This window comes from Bos taurus, chromosome 15, assembly GCF_002263795.3.
Source record: "Bos taurus isolate L1 Dominette 01449 registration number 42190680 breed Hereford chromosome 15, ARS-UCD2.0, whole genome shotgun sequence".
Taxonomy (NCBI): domain Eukaryota; kingdom Metazoa; phylum Chordata; class Mammalia; order Artiodactyla; family Bovidae; genus Bos; species Bos taurus.
In genome coordinates, this window is record NC_037342.1 from 63,513,983 (window position 1) to 63,536,394 (window position 22,412).

Sequence of the window (22,412 nt, forward strand, 5' to 3'; positions counted from 1 at the left end):
GAACAGGCAAATTTTATTAATCTCTATAAAAAACGTACGTGCTGATACTTAAATCTACTACCATAGAAAATAATGGAAAACACAAAACACATGCAAGCACTCTATTAGCTGGGTGATGACATCGTTACCCGTCGAATGGCCTCTGGAAATTTCCGCTGTACATTCAGGAGGCAACGACAGCGAAAAAGGCAAATTATGTCTTTGTACCATAAAGGAAATAGTTTTGACCACGGAGACCCCTTGAAAGGATCTTGGAGACGGCCCAGACATGGCGAGCCGCGATTTGAAATCCAATGTAATCAACTGATTTTTAAGGTCACTTCCCATTTCATATGCTCTGATAAAGATTTTGTTCTCCTTCGCGGACCACCCTTTGAGACCTAAGATCTTAAGATAGAGCTCGTCGCCTAGTGAAACACAAATCGAAAATCCCTGGACGCGCCAGAGGGAGGGTTCAGCAGGTGGTTTCTGTTTAGCGCTGGGAGGTGAACTCACGCTGCCCTGAGTCGGCGGAGGACGCGGGGTCTAGAAACCAGTCCCAAACCCGCCACCCGCGCGCCAAGGCGGGGCCAGAACTGGCTGCAGGCGGCCGGACTCGCCCAGGGCTTAGCGCAGAAAGAGGTGGCGGCAGCTGCGAGGCGCGGCTCCCGGAGACGCCAGTCAACCGCCCGCCCGCCGCAGGTGCGCCGGCCCCCATGGGGAGGAGCGCGGCAGGGTGCTCCTAGGTAGCTGCTTCCTCCGGTTCTCACCGCTCTACTCTGCGGCCTCCCGGGATCCAGGCAGGACTCGCACTGAGAGTGCTGGAGCCGGCCAGGGCGCCCCCTCCGCGGACCCCAAGCTCTTCCTCGGCCCGAGCGAGGGGGCCCTTCCCGCCCTGCGGAGAGCAAGGCGCGGATTTGGGGGGCGCCGAGACCGAGGGTCTGGCGGCCACAGGGACGACCGAAGCACGGGACTCCGGCCCGGCTGCTGCTGGAACATGCGCCCGGAGCTGCAGGTGCGAGGGCCCGGAAGCTCGGCCCCGGCCGGGAATGGGTGGCTGGGAGGGGCCCTTCTCGGCGGACCGGGTCCGATTGCAACGCAGAGGGTCGAAAGGCGCCCGCTCAGCCGGCCGCAGAGTCCAGAGGGTGGGGGCTAGGGAGGTGGGGACAGGGATGGTGGGCGGGTGGATGGAGGGGAGGCGGCATTTGTCCCCCGGAGCTCTCCGGGCCGCTTTCCGGGCGCGGGTCGGACCCTGGCGACCGAAACCGCGCGCGGGGTGCAGTCACGCGATGACTTTGAACACAACAGGTCGGTGACTCGTTCCCATAGGAATTTAAACTGCTGAGCTGGGGGCACTTTTGACCTGTGTTTTTGGTTGGTTGGTTATTTTGTTTGTTTCAGTTTGTTTGACAGTTGCCGGACTATGTTTCCACTCCTGGTGCTACTCAGCCAACTGCCCGTAGTTACCTTCGCGTTTCCTCATTGCACAAGAAGTCCCTCGGAGGAGTCTAGGCATGCGAGAGAAGAAGGTGAGCCTGGCTGCAGATCCCAAGAAACCCGTGCTGAAAACTCGAGCCTGTATTCCAGGGCTCAAACGAGAAAGTGTAGTCTTTGAGGTTAAATGCCCTCATCAATCCTAGAAGCGCTAAAATGCGCTTTAATTTGTGGTTTATTTGGTAATGTTGTGGTTTGCTATGTTAACTGCAATTTTTAATTCTGAGAGTTACTTTTGTAAATATGTATTTAAGACCAGGCGGGTAGTTAACTGAATGGAAAACCTGTTTCAACTTCTGAAAATCAGTGAGTGCCGTTTTTCTAGATGAGGCTGTGTGGTAATTCTGATGAGCATAATTAATTATTCTTCCTGGAAAGATGGACCTAGTCTGGATTTGTTAGCAGACAAATCTGGCAAGTTACTTAACCCCCTTTCAGCTTTTAAAATGATGAGGGAATGAGGAGTGGAGTGATCTCTGAGGTCCTTTTTTACTTTTAAATGTCTGGTTATGTGGGTAAAGTTAGATGGTGTGAGAAGATTAGGTTTGGGGCTTGCTAACCTAGAATGGCACACCTTGTGGTCTCCAGGTCATAAACAGATTCCTGCCCACATTCTGAAAGCCTAACCTAGAAAACACAGGAAAGAAAAAAAACTTGGCTTTCTCCCTGCCAAGTCACTGTGCTTCCCTGCTACTGCTACTGCTGCTAAGTCGCTTCAGTCGTGTCCGACTCTATGCGACCCCACCAGGCTCTCCCGTTCCTGGGATTCTCCAGGCAAGAACACTGGAGTGGGTTGCCATTGCCTTCTCCAGTGCATGAAAGGAAAAGTGAAAGTGAAGTCGCTCAGTCATGTCTGACTCTTAGGGACCCCATGGACTGCAGCCTACGAGGCTCCTCTGTCCATGGGATTTTCCAGGCGAGAGTACTGGAGTGGGTTGCCATTGCCTTCTCTGTGGACTTCCCTACCTGGTGCCAATGCTTTGGATCCACCTCCCCTCACATATCTGTCCCACATTCATTCTCATCAGGTCCTACTCTCATTCTCTTTTGAGAAGGATCTGTTACACTAAAACTCCTAATCTTTACGCTAATAATAGTTAATACAGTTTAGTGTCTCAAGCCTTCTGGGAGACTGTGTGTTTGTTAAAATAGGGCAATATCTTAACCTTAAGGAATCAAACACTGACCACAGAATCCTAAGCAACTGGATAAAGTAGTTAGTGGAACAGAGATTTGCAAGGAGATCCTTCCTGGTGCCTTCCACGTTGCACCATATATGTAAGTCCATTCATATATAAGGTTGATGATCCATACTCAGCGGGACCAGATGCTGGGTCCAGAATGTTTATGAGTACATTCGTTCATTCACAAGATATAGGCATAAAAGACACTCTCCAGGACATCATAAACTGTGGAAGGAATTTAGAGATCACATTTGAGTGCAGAAGGCTGGAGATATCTGTGGGAAATGTAAATGAGGAAGAGTGTGTATTTAAAAGGCTTCTCTGGTGGTTCGATTGATAAAGAATCTGCCTGCAGGAACTCAAACAGGGGCTCTGTATCAACCTAGAAGGGTGGGATTGGGAAGGAAGCTGGGAGGGAAGTTCAAGACGGAGGGGGCATATGTATAGCTATGGCTGATTCATGTTGACGTTTGACAAAAACAAAATTCTGTAAAGCAATTATCCTTCAATTAAAAAATAAATAATTTTTTTTTTAATGAAAAAAAAAAAAAGAGTCTGCCTGCAGTTCAGGAGACCTGGGTTTAATCTCCAGGTCAGGAAGATCTGGGGAAGGAAATGGCAACCTACTCCAGTATTCTTGCCTGGAAATCTGCATAGACTGCTTCATCTAGTGGGCGAGGCAGGGTGTAAACTGATACTCTCCGTAAACTCTATGACAGAAGTAGAAACAGAGAGTTCAAGAGCAGAGGTATTGGTTAGCAGTATTAGTTAGCATTAGTTAGGTATTAGTTAGCATAGTAGCTATGTCTCTGGAGAGTACAGAAGCCAGTGCTCTCTGCAAATGAGATAACAAATGGAGATACGAAAAGTAACTAGGAAAACAAAGGACCTTCAGTTGTGTTCTGATAAAGCCAAGAGGTGGGATTTAAATGACTCAAGGGAAACTTATTTAGAAAGCATGGAGAGACAGGAGAGAGGAGAAGAATAGGATATCTCGATAGGTTTAAAACAGGGAAATAGACAGCCTCTTAGGATGGTCTCAGTCAGTTCAGTTCAGTTCAGTCGCTCAGTTGTGTCGGTGGTCTAAGTCTGGAGAAATAAAGATGAGAAGATAATCTGAGGCAGCAGATACAAAAGTGCAAAGGCCAGTGTATCCTCTGGCAATGGTCAGAGGGGAAACAGGAACCATTGCTGCAAGTTCAGGATGCTCCAGGGCATGGAAGTTTGCCTCTTTTGATTAAAAGCAAGTCCAGGCTACTTAGAACCCAAATAACAAAGGACAGTATTTCTCCTGAGATCATAAGGGAAGCAAGAAGAAGTTTGATAAGGCATTGAAAGTCTAAGATGAACCATGGACTGAATTAGAACTTTCAACCTCAGGGAAGTGGTGGACACCAGTCCCACCCAGAAGGCATGTTTTATACAGCAGTCAAGACTTTCATTGGCATAAATATCATTTCAGGAACAATAAAAGTGTTTGTGACTCACTTTTTTCCTTTTAAGTTGAAGGTCCCATTTGGAGGTTAGGGGTGTTTTGTAACTCAGATTACAAAGGAGGCTGACAATGACAAAATTTGGCACTGCTTTTCTAGCCAGTAAAATGTAAAGATCTGGGCATATCTGAGAAGTAGCAATACAAAGGCAGATTTCTAATTCTCTGCTCTGAAATCAGATTTTACATATTGTAAGTAAGTACAGTACAGCTAAGTTAAGCAGACTCAAAGTTACTTCATCACTGGTTTAGTATTATAAACCTGTGCCAAGATGAATAACAGACCATACCTCTGAATTGCCTCAACTCTGAGAATTCAGGTCCAAGAGGAAAGTCAAGTTCATTCATTTATTATTGTAAGTAATTTGGGGGGCACCTCTATGTGTCAACATCCCTGCTTTAATGGAATTTTCCTTCTAGCTGGGGGAACAGAGTGGTAACAGATAAGTAAATAAAGCATATAGAACACTAGATGGAAAGTGCCATGAAAAAACACAGTGTGGGATGGGGATTGCCAGAGGTGAGTAGGGATGGGGTTCAAGGTAACACTGAACAAAATGTGGAAGCAAGTGAGAATGCAGACTGAAAGAGGAAAGTTCTATTCAGTGGAAAGCAAGTTCAAAGGCAGGAGAGATCCAGGCACATTGGCAATGTGCTGTCACTGTCGTGGACAGGGAGATGACTTCGAGGGCCATTATAAGAATCCCAATGAGAAATGATGGCGACTTGGAAAATTTTTCATTCTGTTTCATGGTTGTGTAAAATCCACAAGAACAAAGAAGAGGAAAGAACAAACATTTTGTCACAGGACAGAATGGTCTACCTTTTTAGAATATTTCTCAAAACAACTAGCACTAATGAACCCATTCTGTCTCCCCTCCTTGGTTTAAATAGCTCATAAATCTTATTTATAACTTAGAAATGAAGATGCTAGAATAGTACTGGCCAGTAGAAATAGAATATGCACCACATAAATAATTTAAAATTTTCTAGCAGCCACATTTTAAAAAGTAAAAAGAAATAGGTGCAACTAATTTTGATAAAGTAATTTAACCCAATATATTCCAAATATTTAACCTAACATTATAAATATAAGCAATATAAAACATTGAGATACTTTACATTTTTCTTAACCATGTCTTTGAAGTCCCTTTCTACACTTAGTGTGCAGTTCAGTTCAATTGCTCAGTCATATCTGAGTCTTTGTGACCCTGTGGACCACAGCACGCCTCCCTGTCGATCACCAACTCCCAGAGTCTACTCAAACTCATCTCCATTGAGTCTGAGATGCCAACCAACCATCTCATCCTCTGTCGTCCCCTTCTCCTCCTGCCTTCAGTCTTTCCCAGCATCAGGGTCTTTTCAAGTGAGTCAGCTCTTCACATCAGGTGGCCTAAAAGTATTGGAGTTTGAGCTTCAACATCAGTCCTTCCAATGAACACTCAGGACTGATCTCCTTTAGGATGGACTGGTTGGATCTCTTTGCAGTCCAAGGGACTCTCAAGAGTCTTCTCCAACACCACAGTTCAAAAGCATCAATTCTTCAGCACTCAGCTTTCTTTATAGTCCAATTCTCCCATCCATACGTGACTACTGGAAAAACCATAGCCTTGACTAGATGGACCTTTGTTGGCAAAGTAATGTCTCTGCTTTCTAATATCCTATTTAGGTTGGTCATAACTTTCCTTCCAGGGAGCAAGCGTCTTTTAATTTCATGGCTGCAATCACCATCTGGAGTGATTATGGAGCCCCCAAAAATAAAGTCAGCCACTGTTTGCCCATCTATTTGCCATGAAGTGATGGGACCAGATGCCATTATCTTCATTTTCTGAATGTAGAGCTTTAAGCCAACTTTTTCACTCTCCTCTTTCACTTTCATCAAGAGGCTCTTTAGTTCTTCACTTTCTTCCATAAAAGTGGTGTCATCTGCTTATCTGAGGTTATTGATATTTCTCCTGGCAATCTTGATTCCAGCTTGTGCTTCTTCCAGCCCAGCGTTTCTCATGATGTACTCTGCATGTAAGTTAAATAAGCAGGGCAACAATATACAGCCTTGATGTACTCCTTTTCCTATTTGGAAGCAGTCTGTTGTTCCATGTCCAGTTCTAACTTGCTTCCTGACTTGCATATAGGTCTCTCAAGAGGCAGGTCAGGTGGTCTGGTATTCCCATCTCTTTCAGAATTTTCCACAGTTTATTGTGATCCACACAGTCAAAGGCTTTGGCATAGTCAATTAATCAGAAATAGATGTTTTTCTGGAACTCTCTTGCTTTTTTGATGATCCAGCGGATGTTGGCAATTTGATCTCTGGTTCCTCTGCCTTTTCTAAAACCAGCTTGAACCTCTGGAAGTTCACGGTTCATGTACTGCTGAAGACTGGCTTGGAGAATTTTAAGCATTACTTTACTAGCGTGTGAGATGAGTGCAATTGTACGGTAGTTTGAGCATTCTTTGGCATTGCCTTTCTTTGGGATTGGAATGAAAACTGACCTTTTCCAGTCCTGTGGCCACTGCTGAGTTTTCCAAATTTGCTGGCATATTGAGTGCAGCCCTTTCACAGCATCATCTTTCAGGATTTGAAATAGCTCAACTGGAATTCCATCAACTCCACTAATTTTGTTCATAGTGGTGCTTCCTAAGGCCCACTTGACTTCACATTCCAGGATGTCTGGCTCTAGGTGAGTGATCACACCATCGTGATTATCTTGGTCATGAAGATCTTTTTTGTACAGTTCTTCTGTGCATTCTTGCCACCTCTTCTTAATATCTTCTGCTTCTGTTAGGTCCATACCATTTCTGTCCTTTATCGAGCCCATCTTTGCATGAAATGTTCCCTTGGTATCTCTAATTTTCTTGAAGGGATCTCTAGTCTTTCCCATTCTGTTGTTTTCCTCTATTTCTTTGCACTGATCACTGAGGAAGGCTTTGTTATCTCTCCTTGCTATTCTTTGGAACTCTGCATTCAGATGGGCATATCTTTCCTTTTCTCCTTAGCTTTTCACTTCTCTTCTTTTCACAGCTATTTGTAAGGCCTCCTCAGACAGCCATTTTGCTTTTTTCCATTTCTTTTTCTTGGGGATGGTCTTGATCCCTGTCTCCAATACGATGTTAATGAACCTCTGTCCATTGTTCATCGGGCACTCTGTCTATCAGATCTAGTCCCTTAAATCTATTTCTCACTTCCACTGTATAATCATAAGGGATTTGATTTAGGTCATAGTCTAGTGGTTTTCCCCACTGTCTTCAATTTAAGTCTGAATTCTACACTTACAGCACATTCAATTCACACTAGCCACATTTCAGGTTCTCTGTGCCACATGTGACTAGTGGCTGCTATATTGGACAAAACAGCTGTGTGAAGACTCACACCTGGGACTTCCTTGGTGGTCCGGCAGCCTTGGTCAGGACTCTGCTACTAATGCAGGGGGCATGGGTTTGGTCCTGGTTGGGAACTAAGATCCTGCATGCCACACAGCGCTGCCGAAAAAAAAAGTGATTTAGGAAATGGCAACCCAGAGATGTAAATGACTTATCCCGGGATATACAGCTGATAGCTAAGCCAAATCAGTAAAGAAAAATCTGTGTCTTCTGTGTCTAACACTCTGCCACTACACCAGACTAATTTTTCTCAGTCAAAATAATAGGAAACCAGTGCTTTAGAAATAGCGTAGTCTGGCCTGTCGTTTATTGGAAAAATAACTGTCTAGAGGAAAAAAATGAAACTCAATTTTTTTTCACTTATGCTGAGAACTTTGGACATAATCTACTCAAGTATGTCCTGGAATTGATTAATATCTGTATTGCATCTTTGGCAGGAATTATTTTTACTGATGATATTTCTTTTTGTCAGATTTTAAAACCACAGAAGAAAGTTGGGCATAATTTAACCACATCAAAGGAACTATGTGCTCTTCTCATAATTAAAACAGGAATTTTCTGCCTTATTTTTATCAATGTTTGAAATCTTTCTGTTTCTTTGTTAGTTTTTACATCAAAAGAAGAAGCAAACCTGTTCATACATAGACACCTCCTATATAATAGATTTGATTTGGAGCTCTTCACTCCCGGTGACCTAGAAAGAGAATGCATAGAAGAACTTTGTAATTATGAGGAAGCCAGAGAGATTTTTGTGGATGAAGATAAAACGGTAATTTTGTTGATGATGTTAATTGGCTAGACATTTATTAAATTGTACTTTAAAAAGTGATACTTTTCAGGCATTAGAAATTATATGCCTTAAATAAATTTAGGATTGTATACCTGTTATCTCTTTCTACTTTCTTAAAATGCTAATTAACCCATTTAGATTTTACTTTATACTTTCCTGGGTTTACAGTAATTAGAAAATTATCAATTATGTTATAATTTTGTGTTTAACATTTATGATATTCAAAGACAGTCTTAAAGCACATTGAATTAAACTTCAGGATATTGAGTTAGTTCTCTGACTCAGGCTTCAATCAGTCAAAACTCAGAGAAATTTTTCCTATCAAGACTTAGCTTTTTGATGACTATATTTATATTTCAAGTACTTATTGATAATCTACTATGTGTCATATGCTCCCCTAGAAACTGAGGATAAAATATATATTCCCTGCATTCAGGAGTTTATTGCTTGGCAATAAACTTTTAGAATTTCTCCCTTAAAATATAATTAACTTCTGTCTGTTAATCCTGAAAAATACAAAGCAAAGAGCCAGCACTGTCCCTGTAATAATCTGGCATATTCTTTAAGAATATCAAGTGACCCAGATTCTTTACTTTTGTAAATAACCCCAAGGTTAAATAACCCCAGCTCTTTTTCCCCTTCCTCAAGAATCCCATTTTACTCTTTAGTCAATAAGAACCTCTTTAGGTGTTCTTCAAATGAAGGCGTTACTGAAACTCAGCTCTTTTTCTTCCCAAATTCTCCCCGGCCTCCCATTGCCTGCTATTATCTGGTGCATCAATTAGAGAAAGGAAGCAAAGACTGCTCCGCCTTGGAGTTGTGTCTGTTGAAATTCTATTCTGTTTCTCACAAATCCATTTTCTACTTTTATCACAGTTCCTTAAAAACAGCTTCCACTCTCTCAAGTAACACTGAACTTAAAAAGTCTCAGGGATGTCTTTCCAAATCAATAAATACCTTTTAATAAAATCTCTGAGCAAGGGCTTCCTTGGTGGTCCAGTGGTTGAAAGCCTGCCTCCAATGCAGAGGACACGGGTTAGATCCCTGGCCCCGGAAGATCCCATGTGCCTCGGGGCAAGTGCACGGAGGCCACAACTTCTGAGTCCACGCTCCACAGCAAGAAAAGACTCCACAATGGAAAGCCCTTGCACTGCAACTAGAAAGCAGCTGCCGATTGCCACACCTAGAGAAAACCTACCTGCAAACATAGACCCAGCACAACCAAAAATAAATTAATTTTTTAAAAAACCTATAAAAATGTCCTAGCAAACTGAAGGCTCACCTAGTGTAGAAAAAAGTCAGACTCCGATCATGAGTCCTCTGCTTCAACTTCCACCTCTGCTGTTTTCATCAACTCTCTAATTCGATAGTGTCCCTGGATACCTGAGTGAGGGCCCTGGGCCAATGAAGGAAGAATATCAGGGTCCAGTGGTGAAGAGCTGGCACTAGCATAAATCCCTGGCCAATTTCAGAGTTGGAAGAAACGGTGGTGGGTGGCAATACGTTAATTATTTAATAGAGTGAGTCACTTGCTCCAGCGTGAATGAACTGGTTGTCCTATCTGTGGCCCATGCCAAGCGTTTATCACCCCCTAGTCTAGGTCCTTGAGACCAAATGAAATGATGTTAAAGAAATTAAATAAACTTGGACATTTTTACCTTTCTCTTAGATGAAATTTTGGCAAGAATATTCAGTTAGAGGACCAACCACAAAATCAGGTAAGGCGATCAATTTTAATGTTTTTTTTTCCCAACCTCTATCATAGTAAATTTTAATTTCATTGTTTGAGTTTGGTTGTTGCACAACATACATATCTTGTAAATCCGGGAAAGATTTCTCAATTATACACAGGGCTATCTAAGACAGAGAAGGCCGTGTTCGTCTATTTACACACTGAAAATCAAGTTTGGTGAGATACTAGGGAAATGAGATAATAGGCTTAATTCGCTCTTTTAAACAGCTCAGCTAAGTCAGGACTTGCACAGAATAAAAGTAAGACTGTTACTTTCAAGCAGTAAGCTATTTTAATTTTTTTTCTTTTTTACCATTACAAGTGAATGGAATACTTGTGCTACTAAGTAAATTAAGATTGTTAGAATTAAGTAACTTCTAGAGAGGGGAGATCCTTCGTCTTATCTGCATTGATCATCTCTAGCTGCTCTTTAGTCAGGTTTGTTTTGTTTTTGCCAGTGATTTTTTTATTCCTCCTAGGCAGGGCTCCAGCTGTAAGGAGACTGTATTACATAGCACTCTGGAGTTGCTTAGTAAATTTCTCTCAGTAGCTAGTATCAAAATGTGTATAGTTGAACAAAGAATATGTTTATCCTGCTTAGTCTTGACTTTTATTCATTTAAGAAGACATTTAAAATAAATCAGGGACTTCCTCTGGTGGTCCAGTGGCTAAGTCTCTGAACTCCCAGTGCAGGGAACCTGGGTTCCACCCCTGGCCAGGGATCTAGAACCCACATGCCACGACTAAGACCCAGCACAGCCAAAATGAATAAATAATTTTAATTAAAATAATAAAAATAAATGAAGCCATACCTAGGGCTTTTAGAAGTATATCTTTTTTTTGGTCATGTCTCTGGCACAGACTTTTAAAAATAACCAATATTAATTATTAGATGCTTAATAATGTGCTTACACTCAATGTTAAATTTATTGAAATCATAGGTGGTGCTTTTCAGTTGTTATATTTATGTTAGTTTAATGATTTCTCTTAAGATGCTAACAGAGAGAAAATCGACGTTATGGGCCTTCTGACTGGATTAATTGCTGCTGGAGTATTTTTGGTTATTTTGGGATTAGTTGGTTACTATCTTTGTATCACCAAGTGTCACAGGCAACAATATCCAGGGTAAGTATCAAGTGAAAATATTGAATTCACGATTATACTTTCTATACTATTATTTTTAAATGGCTAAAAAAATGACTGCCTATGTTTTGAAGTACATTTTTTATTTTGGAATCATTTCAGCTATACAGGAAAGTTACAAAGAAAGCACAGAGAGTTCCTATGTGTCCTTCGCCAGTTCCCTCATTGCTAACCTCTTATATTACCATATTACATTTGTAAAACTAACAAGCCAACTTTGGGCTTCCCTGGTGGCTCAGATGGTAAAGATGTCAGCAACGCAGGAAACCTGGGTTCAATCCCTAGTTTAGGAAGATTCCCCTGGAGAAGGGAAGGGGTAGCCACTTCAGTATTCTTGCCTGGAGGATTCAATGTTCAGAAAAGACTGGTGGGCTCCCATCCGTGGGGTCACAAAGAGTCGGACATGACTGAGCGACTAACACAAGCCGATGTTAATACATTGCTATTAACTGAATTCCAGCATATTAGTAAAGCTTCCTAAAGCCCATAATTGTTTGCATAATAAATCTCAACATCGTTAGAATAAAGAGTTATTATCATTCATATTCTTATCTGTGCTACTGCTACTGCTGCTAAGTCATTTCAGTCGTGTCCGACTCTGTGCGACCCCATAGACGGCAGCCCACCAGGCTCCTCTGTCCCTGGGATTCTCCAGGCAAGAACACTGGAGCGGGTTGCCATTTCCTTCTCCAATGCATGAAAGTGAAAAGTGAAAGTGAAGTCGCTCAGTCGAGTCCGACTTTTAGTGACCCCATGGACTGCAGCCTACCAGGCTCCTCTGTCCCTGGGATTTTCCAGGCAAGAGTACTGGAGTGGGGTGCCATCTTATCTGTAAGTATAGATAAAAGTGTAGAACTACCTTATTTTTAAAAAAAGCAACACATGCAAAACAGGCAATCAGAATTATTTCTTGTATATCCTTATTTACCCTATTTGCGGTTCCAAATTCTATAAAGATGCTCATTATTGACCAGGTGATAAAACGATTATGGAAATAGATAGTGGTGATGGCTGTACAACATTGTGAATATAATTAATACTATTAATTGTACACCTAAAAATGGTTATAATGACAAATTTTACGTTATGCATATTTTACCATAATAAAAATTTTTTCTTTATTGTTAAGGTAAGAGTTTAGGGCAATAGAGGTGGAATTAGGATGAATCCATTGGAAGATAAAAGCTGAAGCCAAGTTTTCTGAGTGTGATGAAAGGACAGAGGCAAGGGCAGAGGCAAGTCTGAAAGGATGCCCGTAGTAAGAGTGCAGAGGAAGTTGGTTGTTGCTGTTGTTTTAGTCTCTTAGTTGTATCCAGCTCTTTTGTGATCCCATGGACTGTAGCCCACCAGGCTCCACTGTCCATGGAATTTCTCTAGCAGGCATAGTGGAGTGAGTTGCCATTTCCTTCTCCAGGGAATCCTTCCAACCCAGGGATTGAACTTGTGTCCTCTGCATTGCAGGCAAATTGTTTACCACTGCTTCCTGGGAAGCCCCTGCAGAGGAGGACATGCCAGCAAAGGGGGCAGAGGACGAGGGCAAAGTAAAGTGTAATTCTATCCACCAGCTGGAATTCCTAAGCAGTCCCCTGAGGCATTATGTGATCACGGGCAGGAACTAAGGAGATTGTCTGAGAGTTCTATAAATCCTCTAAAAGTTTGAAAAGTGAAAGAAAGTAAGGAAAAATTTGTGCAATTGTTCTTAAACCACTATCTTTAATGTGAGGTTTCTATTAATTTCACCTACTTAACAGAGAATCAGCAAGTTCTCCCCATTTTCAAGGGCTTACTAAGATCTTATTTAATATGGCTTTCTCCACAAGCTGCAGGATACCTGGAAATTCATGGGTTAATGAAGAAATTGGAATATTTATCTTTAAAGACTCTCCTTGTCTTTTATCTTTCCTTCTTTTCTATCCCATTTACAATATTTTCCCCTAAAGTCCATGTGTATGCTCTCAGTATTTAATAATTTCCCTGAAGATCTGTGAAGACAGTCATTATTCAGTGTCATGCTCAACATCGTTCTCTTCTCTTTCCTGTTTTTTTCCATTTCTCTGCTTTTCTACACTACTACACCTTCTTACCTTATGCCTTTTTTTCTCTGAAGCCTTCTAGCTTCTTTCCTGCATAAGTTCAGAAGCAGAATTCAAAGACACAAGGAGTAAAGAGGTGCCATTATTATACATGTTTTCTGTGTATGTTATTATTAAATTTTGAAAACCCAGATATCTCCTATTTTAAAAGTAAGATTAGTTATCCTTAGTACAGTAGAATGCTGTCCCATTTACAGGTCATTTTTACATCTACTGTCTCACTTTGATTCTCAGAGCAACCCTTTATAGGGCACATTTCAAACTAGGTTAACCAGACATTCCTTTGTGTTAAGATTAACTTTTAAATACTTACTGACTAAAGTACTTTTTATCAATTGTCCCAAGAAATTCTTCCAACAGAGTTACATGTTCTCTTTCTACATTTTGCAAGTCTGAAAGTGGGGGAAGGGTGAGGAATATTTTGAAAAAGAAAGGAGTAAAAAATGAGATCATTGTTAGAATAGTTTGTGTCATTCTTTTGTAAAAACATGCCAAGAAATGGGAAACAAGATCTTTTCATTTCTTAGTCCCTATATTTTATGGAGGAAAATAGGCATAATATAATGTTGTCAGCTTATCTGAGATGTTCTTGGTGTGTACTTTCTGATTTCAGTCATGTAAGGTTGTATGTAAGAAATCACTGTGAAAACACTTAATGATTTTAGTATCATTATACTGTTCCTGTAACAGATTTTGAAGGTCAACATGGAAAAATTTCTTTGTTCAAGTAAAACATCTGTCTCTCCTGTTTCCTATAAGCAAGCAAGTAGTACTTTTCATCACAAGCTAATGAATGTGGCAAGTGACAAGCCTACCATGCATACATTCCAGATTTCCCACAGAGGAGGAATTATATTGAGCCCTGTAAGTAAACTTCTGAGGCTCTCAGGCACCTCTCAACTATTGAAGAGCAGATTATCCAATTCCTCGATTTACATAGACCTTTTTCTCTTCTTCTCTCTCTGCTATTTTCCTCTCTCTTTCCTTTCAATTTCAGATCTCATTATAACTTCCAACAGAAAAGGTATTCTAAGAGTCAAGTTGATATTAATTTAGTTTGCAAAGGTGTACAGTATTTTGGGTCTGCTAAACTCTCTTATTAGGAAGAATACTATTATAAATATTGACTATAGGTTCAGGATCATCTATATATTTTAATTATCTTATTAACCATACTATAGGAGGTTAATTTCTGCATAGATGCTTCATAGACAGCCAACCTCACAGTCTAAGTGGATCAATTTCTTATGTTTAAATTATAATTTGTAATTTACAAGTGAGAAGGGGAAATGTAGTTTTGGAACACCAGACCAGTATTGCATTTCAGTTTTCATTGGCTGGTGTAGGTGACAAAACTTTGTGAAAAATGGTGGAACTTGAACTAAGCCATTTTTTTTTAATTAAAAAAAATTTTTTTTTTCCTAATTGTTAGGCTTGCATCCATGGAGATCAATGGGGAGTAAAGACGCTGCCTTGGCAAGGGCAGAGAGCTATAAAATAAAGCAAGGCTAGATGAAGGGAGGCCTTGAAAAGTAGGCACAGGAGTTGGAAGTTGATTCAGTAGAAAGTAGACTTCAAGTTAGACTTTTGTGGAGAAGAATGATGGGATGGAAGTCCTGCTGAGGAGGGATGGACCAGCCAGCAGGCTGCTGGGGTAACAGAGGAAAGAGATGGGCATCCACTGATGTTATTACCTCTGTGGCATCAATTTCTTTAGCTTTGAGTTGTAGCGCCTTTCAACAAAGCCTGGATTTGGTTTAACACTATACTTTGAGGAAATTTTAATTCAGGAATAGGAGAAAAAAAGAATTCATGTGTTTTGAGTCCTTGTTACAGTATTCCAGACTCTGCTTAGATGCCTTACATAATCTTTCTCAATCCATAAAGAAAATCTCTGTTGATGTAGCTATTATTATTCCCATTTTACAGAGGAAGAAACCTGAGTTAGGGTACCTTGCCTTTGGTCACATTGCTATGAAATGATAGGATCCTGTTTCATACCCATGACTGACTTCAAAGCTCTTGGTCTTCCCACTAAACCAAGACTCATTCAGAGTTTATGGGTAAAATAAAACTTGTTATATTAATAAAGAAGGTTCAGCTTTGATCTAAATAGTTGGATTCTTAATATTGCTGTCTTAACCTAAAATATTGCCTTTCCTAAACCTCAATGCTCTATTTAGTTCTTCAGACATCTGTGTAAGAAGGGGCAGACATACTCCTTCCATCATCTTCAGAAGACCAGAGGAGGCTGTCTTGTCTCCATCGCCACCTTCATTGGAAGATACAGGATTACCTTCTTATGAACAGGCAGTGGCATTGACCAGAAAACAGAGTGTTTCACCACCACCACCTTATCCTGGGCCAGCAAATGATTTTAGGGTATTTAAAAAGTCTATGTCACTCCCATCTCACTAAGCCCTCATTGTCTTGGTGATATAGGACATTCACATTATTTAAGTGGTTCTTTTCCCTGAACCAAAAAAGACAGGTCAATTCAGCCATTTATGGCAAACTGTAGAGAATAAAGGAGAAATAAGCATATGTTCTCTGCCACGGGAGTTCTGTCAGCATCTTTAACCTGAATTTTATCATTATCAGCTGGATAAGGAATTTCGTATCTTGCAGTTAAGAAGAGAGCACTGTTCTGTTCAAAAGAATCTGTTACGGATGTCACAGCTAGAACTGGTGAACTGTCTGTATCCTTTGTACAGAAAAGGTTGTAGATTTGTTGTTGTTGTTGTGTTAGTCGCTCAGTTATGTCCGATTCTTTGTGACCCTATGCACTGTAGTTCGCCAGGCTTCTCTGTCCATGGAATTCTCCAGGCAAGAATACTGGAGTGGGTAACCATTCCTTTCTCTAGGGGATCTTCCGGATCCAGGGATCGACCCAGGGTCTCCTGCATTGCAGTCAGATTCTTTACTGTCTGAGCCACCAGGGAAGCCCCATAGACTTTTTGTATTGAACACTAAAAAAAAAGAAAAAGAATTTCTAATTGTTAGATTATTCCAAGTTATAATATTGGACCTACTCTTTTTTAGGATTTCTTTTTGGTTGGAAATAATTCACAGAATCTGACATGTATATATCATAAATCATGTTATAAATCATAACCTTAATAAAATCAGTTTATCTTTATTGCATAGCATTCACTATATTTTGCACATTTTAGTCATGAACTGTTCTATCAGTCATACTTTATTATGGGGGGCAGTCAATAGTTTTCTTTAAAAAATAAACACTAGGGAGTTACTTCTTCAGAGAGAACATGGTTGCAATGGAAAGGATTTGCAAGGGTTATTATACCACGAAGTAGATTATAGGCTTCAAATCTAGGAGTGGAGCTTGATAAATTTGTGCATGTTACCGACGAGTAGACATACCCATTTTCATTGCTAAGTTATCTGTATCTGACTATGCATAACTATTAATCTGGAAAAATTTTCAAAGTTTATAAATAATAGTTTGAGAACCTAGAAGTAACTTACTTTTCTGCTATCAAAATAATATTGATTAAAGTTACCAGCAATCCCTTGCATCTTTTAATGTCTGGATACAGAAGATCATAGGTAATAATTTTGACCTATAGTTTGTATCTTCTTCTAATTCTGTATGTGACCAATCTCCCCTTACAAACATAATAGAGTATAAGCTATAAACTTCTGGAATGAATGTGTGTGCACAAATTTATTTAAGTGTATGTGTATGTGAATTTGTTTCCTCTTTGCAGGAACTCAAAAAATAACATACTCCTGAGAAATAGAAAATTCTGTTCTTTAAGCTTTTGCCAGGCATTGCTTTTTTCTATGTAATACCATTTATAAAATTGTATTTTGTTTTATAATTTTTAGAGAGATGAGATTAAAACTCACATGCATTTTGTAGTTCCTTCCAAATTAAATGTTTAAAAAGTATAAATCATATTACACTGTTTGAGTGTATATCTGTCTTTTAAGACTGTGATCTTAATGCAGATGAAAGAAAGATCTTAATCATTACAGACTGCTAAAGACTTTATGTTTGATATTTTCAGAGTCTCTTTGGTTACTTGTTGCAAAGAAATCATCTGGCAAAATTTTTTGTTGTTTGATATTTCATTTTGTTTTAAATTAGTTTTTATTGGAGTATAGTTGCTTTACATTGTTGTTTCAGCTTCCGCTGTGCAGCAAAATGAATCAGCCATACATACATACAGACAGACAGACATACATACATACATACATACATACATATCCCTTCTCTCTTGAACTTCTTTCCCATTCAGGTCACCATAGTACCTTAAGTAGAGTTCTCTTACAGTGTTCTCATTAGTTATCTAAGTGGCAACCCACTCCAGTGTTCTTGCCTGGAGAATCCCAGGGATGACGGAGCCCGGTGGGCTGCCGTCTATGGGGTCGCACAGAGTCGGACACGACTGAAGCGACTTAGCAGCAACATTTAGATATAATTAGAAAAAGTGGTCTTTTTAATGCCACCTACATAACCTATAAAAATTTTACTATTAGTCATATATTGGGTTTACATAAGCACTTTTCCTCATATAACTTTGCCCTTATTTTAATCCTCTTTAAAAGATCAGAGGCAGGACTTCCCTGGTGATCTAGGGCAGGGAACTAAGATTCCACGTGTCACACAGCCAATAAATAAATAAAGCAAGCAAGTACCTAATGCTGGTTCTGAGGCTAATTAGGAAACATAAAAAAAAAAAGATTGGAAGCAAACTCTATCATTTTAGCAATCACTCTAAGGCATGCAAGGATAACTTGCCCCAAATCTAACATGTTGGTAAGAGCTAGGTTTAGAATGAGCAAGCACACTTTTCTCAACCCCATCTTATACCTATAGAATTACACTGTCTCAAATTATAAAGTATAGACAATTCTAAGTCTGTATGAGAAATGTATAGACATTTGTCATTTATACATAAATGTATATAAGAGCATATATTGCATATCTATGTTTTCTCACACATTTTTTTCTTAGGATGGATAAAAATATAAGATACAATTTATCTTTTATTGAATCACAATCTAAAATATTCCATGAAAAATAAATAAATAAAATAAAATATTCCATGAACTTGTTTACTCCAATTGACTCACAGAAATCTTACTGTAAATCCAGCTTCAGGGTCTGTGACAACCCATCACCCAGCAGCAGCAGAGATTTGTCATATGCCATCACTTACTGTAAAACTATTGCTCTAACCTGAACAAATCTGGAATTCATCAAGATTATGAAATAACTGGTGTTTGTAGAGAATCCAGTGTTGAGAATCTAATCCATAATACTTTAAATATAAAACAGAAAATGTGATAGAATCATAACCAAAAATGATAATTAAAAGGAAAATATTAATATAAAATTATTGACATGTATTTCTGTCCCATTCTCCCTTTTCTATTCCTGTTGTATTTTTGGTAGTGGGTTTTTTGGTTTGGTTAATTTGTTTTTGTTTGTGCTTCTTCCCTGAGTAACTGATTAGTGTTAACCATTAAATCTATCTTGACACAAACTTTATAGTTAATTAGACAGTTTTCCCCTCTATTACAATCAGGAAATGAATGTAATATGGGTATGAAAAGGGAAAGCCACACAGTCGTGTCCAACTCTTTGTGACCCCGATTGTAGCCTGCCAGGCTTCTCGGTTCATGGAATTTTCCAAACAAGAATACTGGAGTGGATTGCCATTTCCTTCTCCAAGGGATCTTCCCAACCCAGGGATCAAACCAGGTCTTCCACATTGCAGGCAGATTCTTTATCATCCGAGAATAAGACTAGAAAAAGACAAAAAAACATTTATAGGGTTCTGCCTTCAATAGGATAGATAATTCTACACAGAATATTCTCTTTTTAAGAAGAAAAAAATCAAAAAGAGCACAAACTGTGTGTCAGAGTTTTGCATCTATTAATATTATGCCCTCTGAGTAAATACACAGAGTTCAGTGAAAATTCTCAGAACAATTAAAAACTAGAGCAATAGTGTTCTCTGTATCTGGGTTCCTGTTTGCCTATAAAATTCTAAGAGTTTTTTTCTATTTCTCAGATAAGTCATGTGTATGAGTACTTTTCCTATACGTACAAGTGAATTTTTTAATGAGAAGAAGTTTGTCAGTGCTGTTTGAAAGCTTAATTTCATGTTATTCGTACTGTTTTTATTCTAACTGAATGTGAAATGTTTGTATTAGTTACTGGTTGATTTGAAATATTGTATGTGGCATTTATACTACTAGAAGAATGTCTAGAATTTCTGTAATTTTTTAAAAACTAGATTCTTTTGTAAATCCTGCCTGTGTAGCATTTTGGAACATGTATGACATATATTGATACCTTTAACCTTCCGTATTGTGTTTCCTTCAGCATTTTTTTGTTGTTTAAAAATGTTTCCCTAACAGTTAAAAGTTTAAGGCAATTCAGTACTTATCAGCATTTTCGTTCATCTGGAAAAAGCAACTCACTTTTGAATGCATTTTTTCCTACATGCTTGATTATATTTTGGCTTTAATGGATTTCCTATTACAGATATTTTTTATAAATGTGAATAAACTTTATGCTAAGTAAATATTTGTTGCTTGTTTCACTGTTTATTTGAAGAATGTTTAATTCTTATTCTTCATATAATGGCATTTAATTATGTGAACAATGCATTGTATGTTTTCAAAACAGTGTTTACAGCATGGTATTGCTGTATCTGTCTTTCACCTGGGGGTGGTAACTTTCTATTTAAACAGTTTAATTGCAATTGTGAAAGTGCTATTTTCCTTAACACAGTTTTAATATTTAATATATTGTTTGAGGCAAATTTATAATATATTACTGCTTAAAACTGAATTTACTTCTGTGACCTTTATCTATACATAAATTGTAAAAAATTTAATATAGTAAGGTTATACTAAATTATAGGAGTAACAGTACCTCCAAAATAAGAGAAACACATTAAGTAATACTATGTATCATACAGATAAATGAACTCTGTTTTTTATTAAATATTACATTATGTTCAACATTTAGTCCTCCTTAAATTTTTTATCCAGTTGATTAATACATAAATGTTAATACATTTACTCCTTAAAATTACTTTAGTCAAAGGAATGAGAAGCCGAGCCAGTGACTAGGAGAAAACATTTGCAAAAGATACATCTGATAAAAGACTGTTATCCAAGTTATACAAAGAACCCTCAGAATTCAACAACAAGAAAAGGAACAACCTGATTTAAAATATGGGCAAAAGACTTGAACAGATACCTCACCAAAAAAGATGATTAGGTAACAAGCATATGAAAACATGTCCAACAGCATATCATTAAACACTTGCAAGTCAAAACAACAAAGAGATACACACCTATTAAAATGGCCCAAATCCAGAACTCTGACAACATTAAATGTTGGTTAGGATGTGGAGCGAAATGAACTCTCATTTACTGCTCATTGGAATGCAAGATGGTGCAGCCACTTTGGAAGACAGTTTGGCAGTTCCTCGTAAAACTAAACGTATTTTTACCGTTTGATCCAGCAGTCATGCTCCCTGGTACTTACCCAAATGGGTTGGAAACTTAGGTTCACACAGAAACCTGCATATGGAGGTTTATAACAGCCTTACTTATAATAGCCAGAACTTGAAAGCAACCAAGTTGTCCTTCAGAAAGGAAATAGATAAATAGGGGTAAATTTAGATAATGGAATATTATTCACCACTAAAAAGAAATGAGCTATCAAACCATAAAAAGACATAATGGAAACTTAAATGAACATTACTAAGCCAAAAGAGCCAATCTCAAAAGGCTACAAGCTGTATGATTACAACTATATGACTTTCTGGAAATGGCAAAATTAGGAAGATGTAAGAAGATCAGGGATTGGGTGAGTGAATGGGTGTGGAGGAGGAATAGATGGAGAATAGAAGATTTTTAGAGCAGTGAAAGTACTCTATATGACATGGTCGTGGTGGATACAAATCATTATACATTTGTTAAAATGCACAGACAACTCCAAGAGTGAACCATAATATAATAGACTATGGACTTCAGGTAATAAAGATGTATTAATGTCAGTTTATCAGTTATAATGATCGTGTACCTCTATGACATGGGACATTGTTAGTGGGTGAGGTTGTTCATTTGTGAGGATGGGTTATATATGAGCTTTCTATATTTCCCATTCAATTTTGCTCCAAACTGCTCTAAAAAGAAAGATTATTAATTTAAAAAATACTTTTAAGACTAAAAGTTTCCTTAGGACTACTTGAAAGTTTTTTTTTAAAACACTTCCTTATATTCTGTTGAAGAGTAGCAGGAAAAAGTGAATTATTTTACTTAACGCTTTTATGTTATAATTAACGGTGAAATCTATAAGTAAAATTTCAAGGAATTAAAAAAATATACCCTAGACTTGACTGCTGTGACAAGATAGTGAAACAGACACAAACTCTAAAAAACAAGGTGAAATAGCCACATTTCATCTAAAGATAGAAACTTTCCTAACAGCTTAAGAAAGAGGACTTTGAGGGCCAAGATCATAGAGATTTGGAAGGTAAGGGTGATTAGAAATGCCCTTACAAAGTTAATGCAGGATTGTCAAGTCCATTGCTGACTCAGCATATTTTTCTCACTCTTGGGCAAACTCCGGGAGACGGTGAGGGACAGGGAGGCCTGGAGTGCTGTAGTCCATGGGGTTGCAAAGAGTCGGATACGAGTTGGCAAGTGAACAACACGATAACAAAATGAGCTGGAGGTTAGAGGCCAACCTCAGCAGCAGGAGTCACTTGCAGCTCCTAGAAGCAGCCCACAATTCCTAGAAGCTGCCTGCAGTTCTGGCCACATGGGATTGTTGCTTACTTCATCAAGCCAACAGAGAGATCTATAGAGGGTGTCTGCTAGCAAATAAAGCCTTATATAATGTAACATAAACACAAGAGAGACATCCCATTATCTTTGCTACATTCTGTGGGTTAGAACAAAGTCACAGTTTCCACCTGCACTCAAAGGAAAGAGATTCTACAAAGATGTGAATACCAGGAGAGGTCACTGCGGATCACTTTAGGGTCTTTCCACCATAAGCACCTATCAAACACCAATTCCTAGGCCAAACGCTTTCTCTACAATCTTTCATTTTGTACAACCACGTTAA

The 22,412-nt window shown here is 39.0% G+C and overlaps 1 protein-coding gene across 2 annotated transcripts; it reads left to right on the plus strand.

Moving 5' to 3' along the window:
* The first annotated feature begins 747 nt into the window (after positions 1-747).
* PRRG4 (proline rich and Gla domain 4) lies at positions 748-19,848 on the plus strand. Of its 2 annotated transcripts, XM_005216320.4 has the most exons (6): positions 748-994; positions 1,381-1,508; positions 8,133-8,296; positions 9,987-10,035; positions 11,042-11,174; positions 15,469-19,848. In XM_005216320.4, the coding sequence occupies exons 2-6, from the start codon at positions 1,403-1,405 to the stop codon at positions 15,701-15,703; spliced, it is 687 nt and encodes a 228-aa protein (XP_005216377.1). In that variant the 5' UTR covers positions 748-994; positions 1,381-1,402; the 3' UTR covers positions 15,704-19,848. The 2 variants fall into 2 exon arrangements, with proteins under 2 accessions (XP_005216377.1, NP_001180054.1); NM_001193125.1 differs by lacking the exon at positions 748-994 and having other exon boundaries at positions 1,403-1,508; positions 15,469-16,261.
* The last annotated feature ends 2,564 nt before the right edge of the window (positions 19,849-22,412 follow it).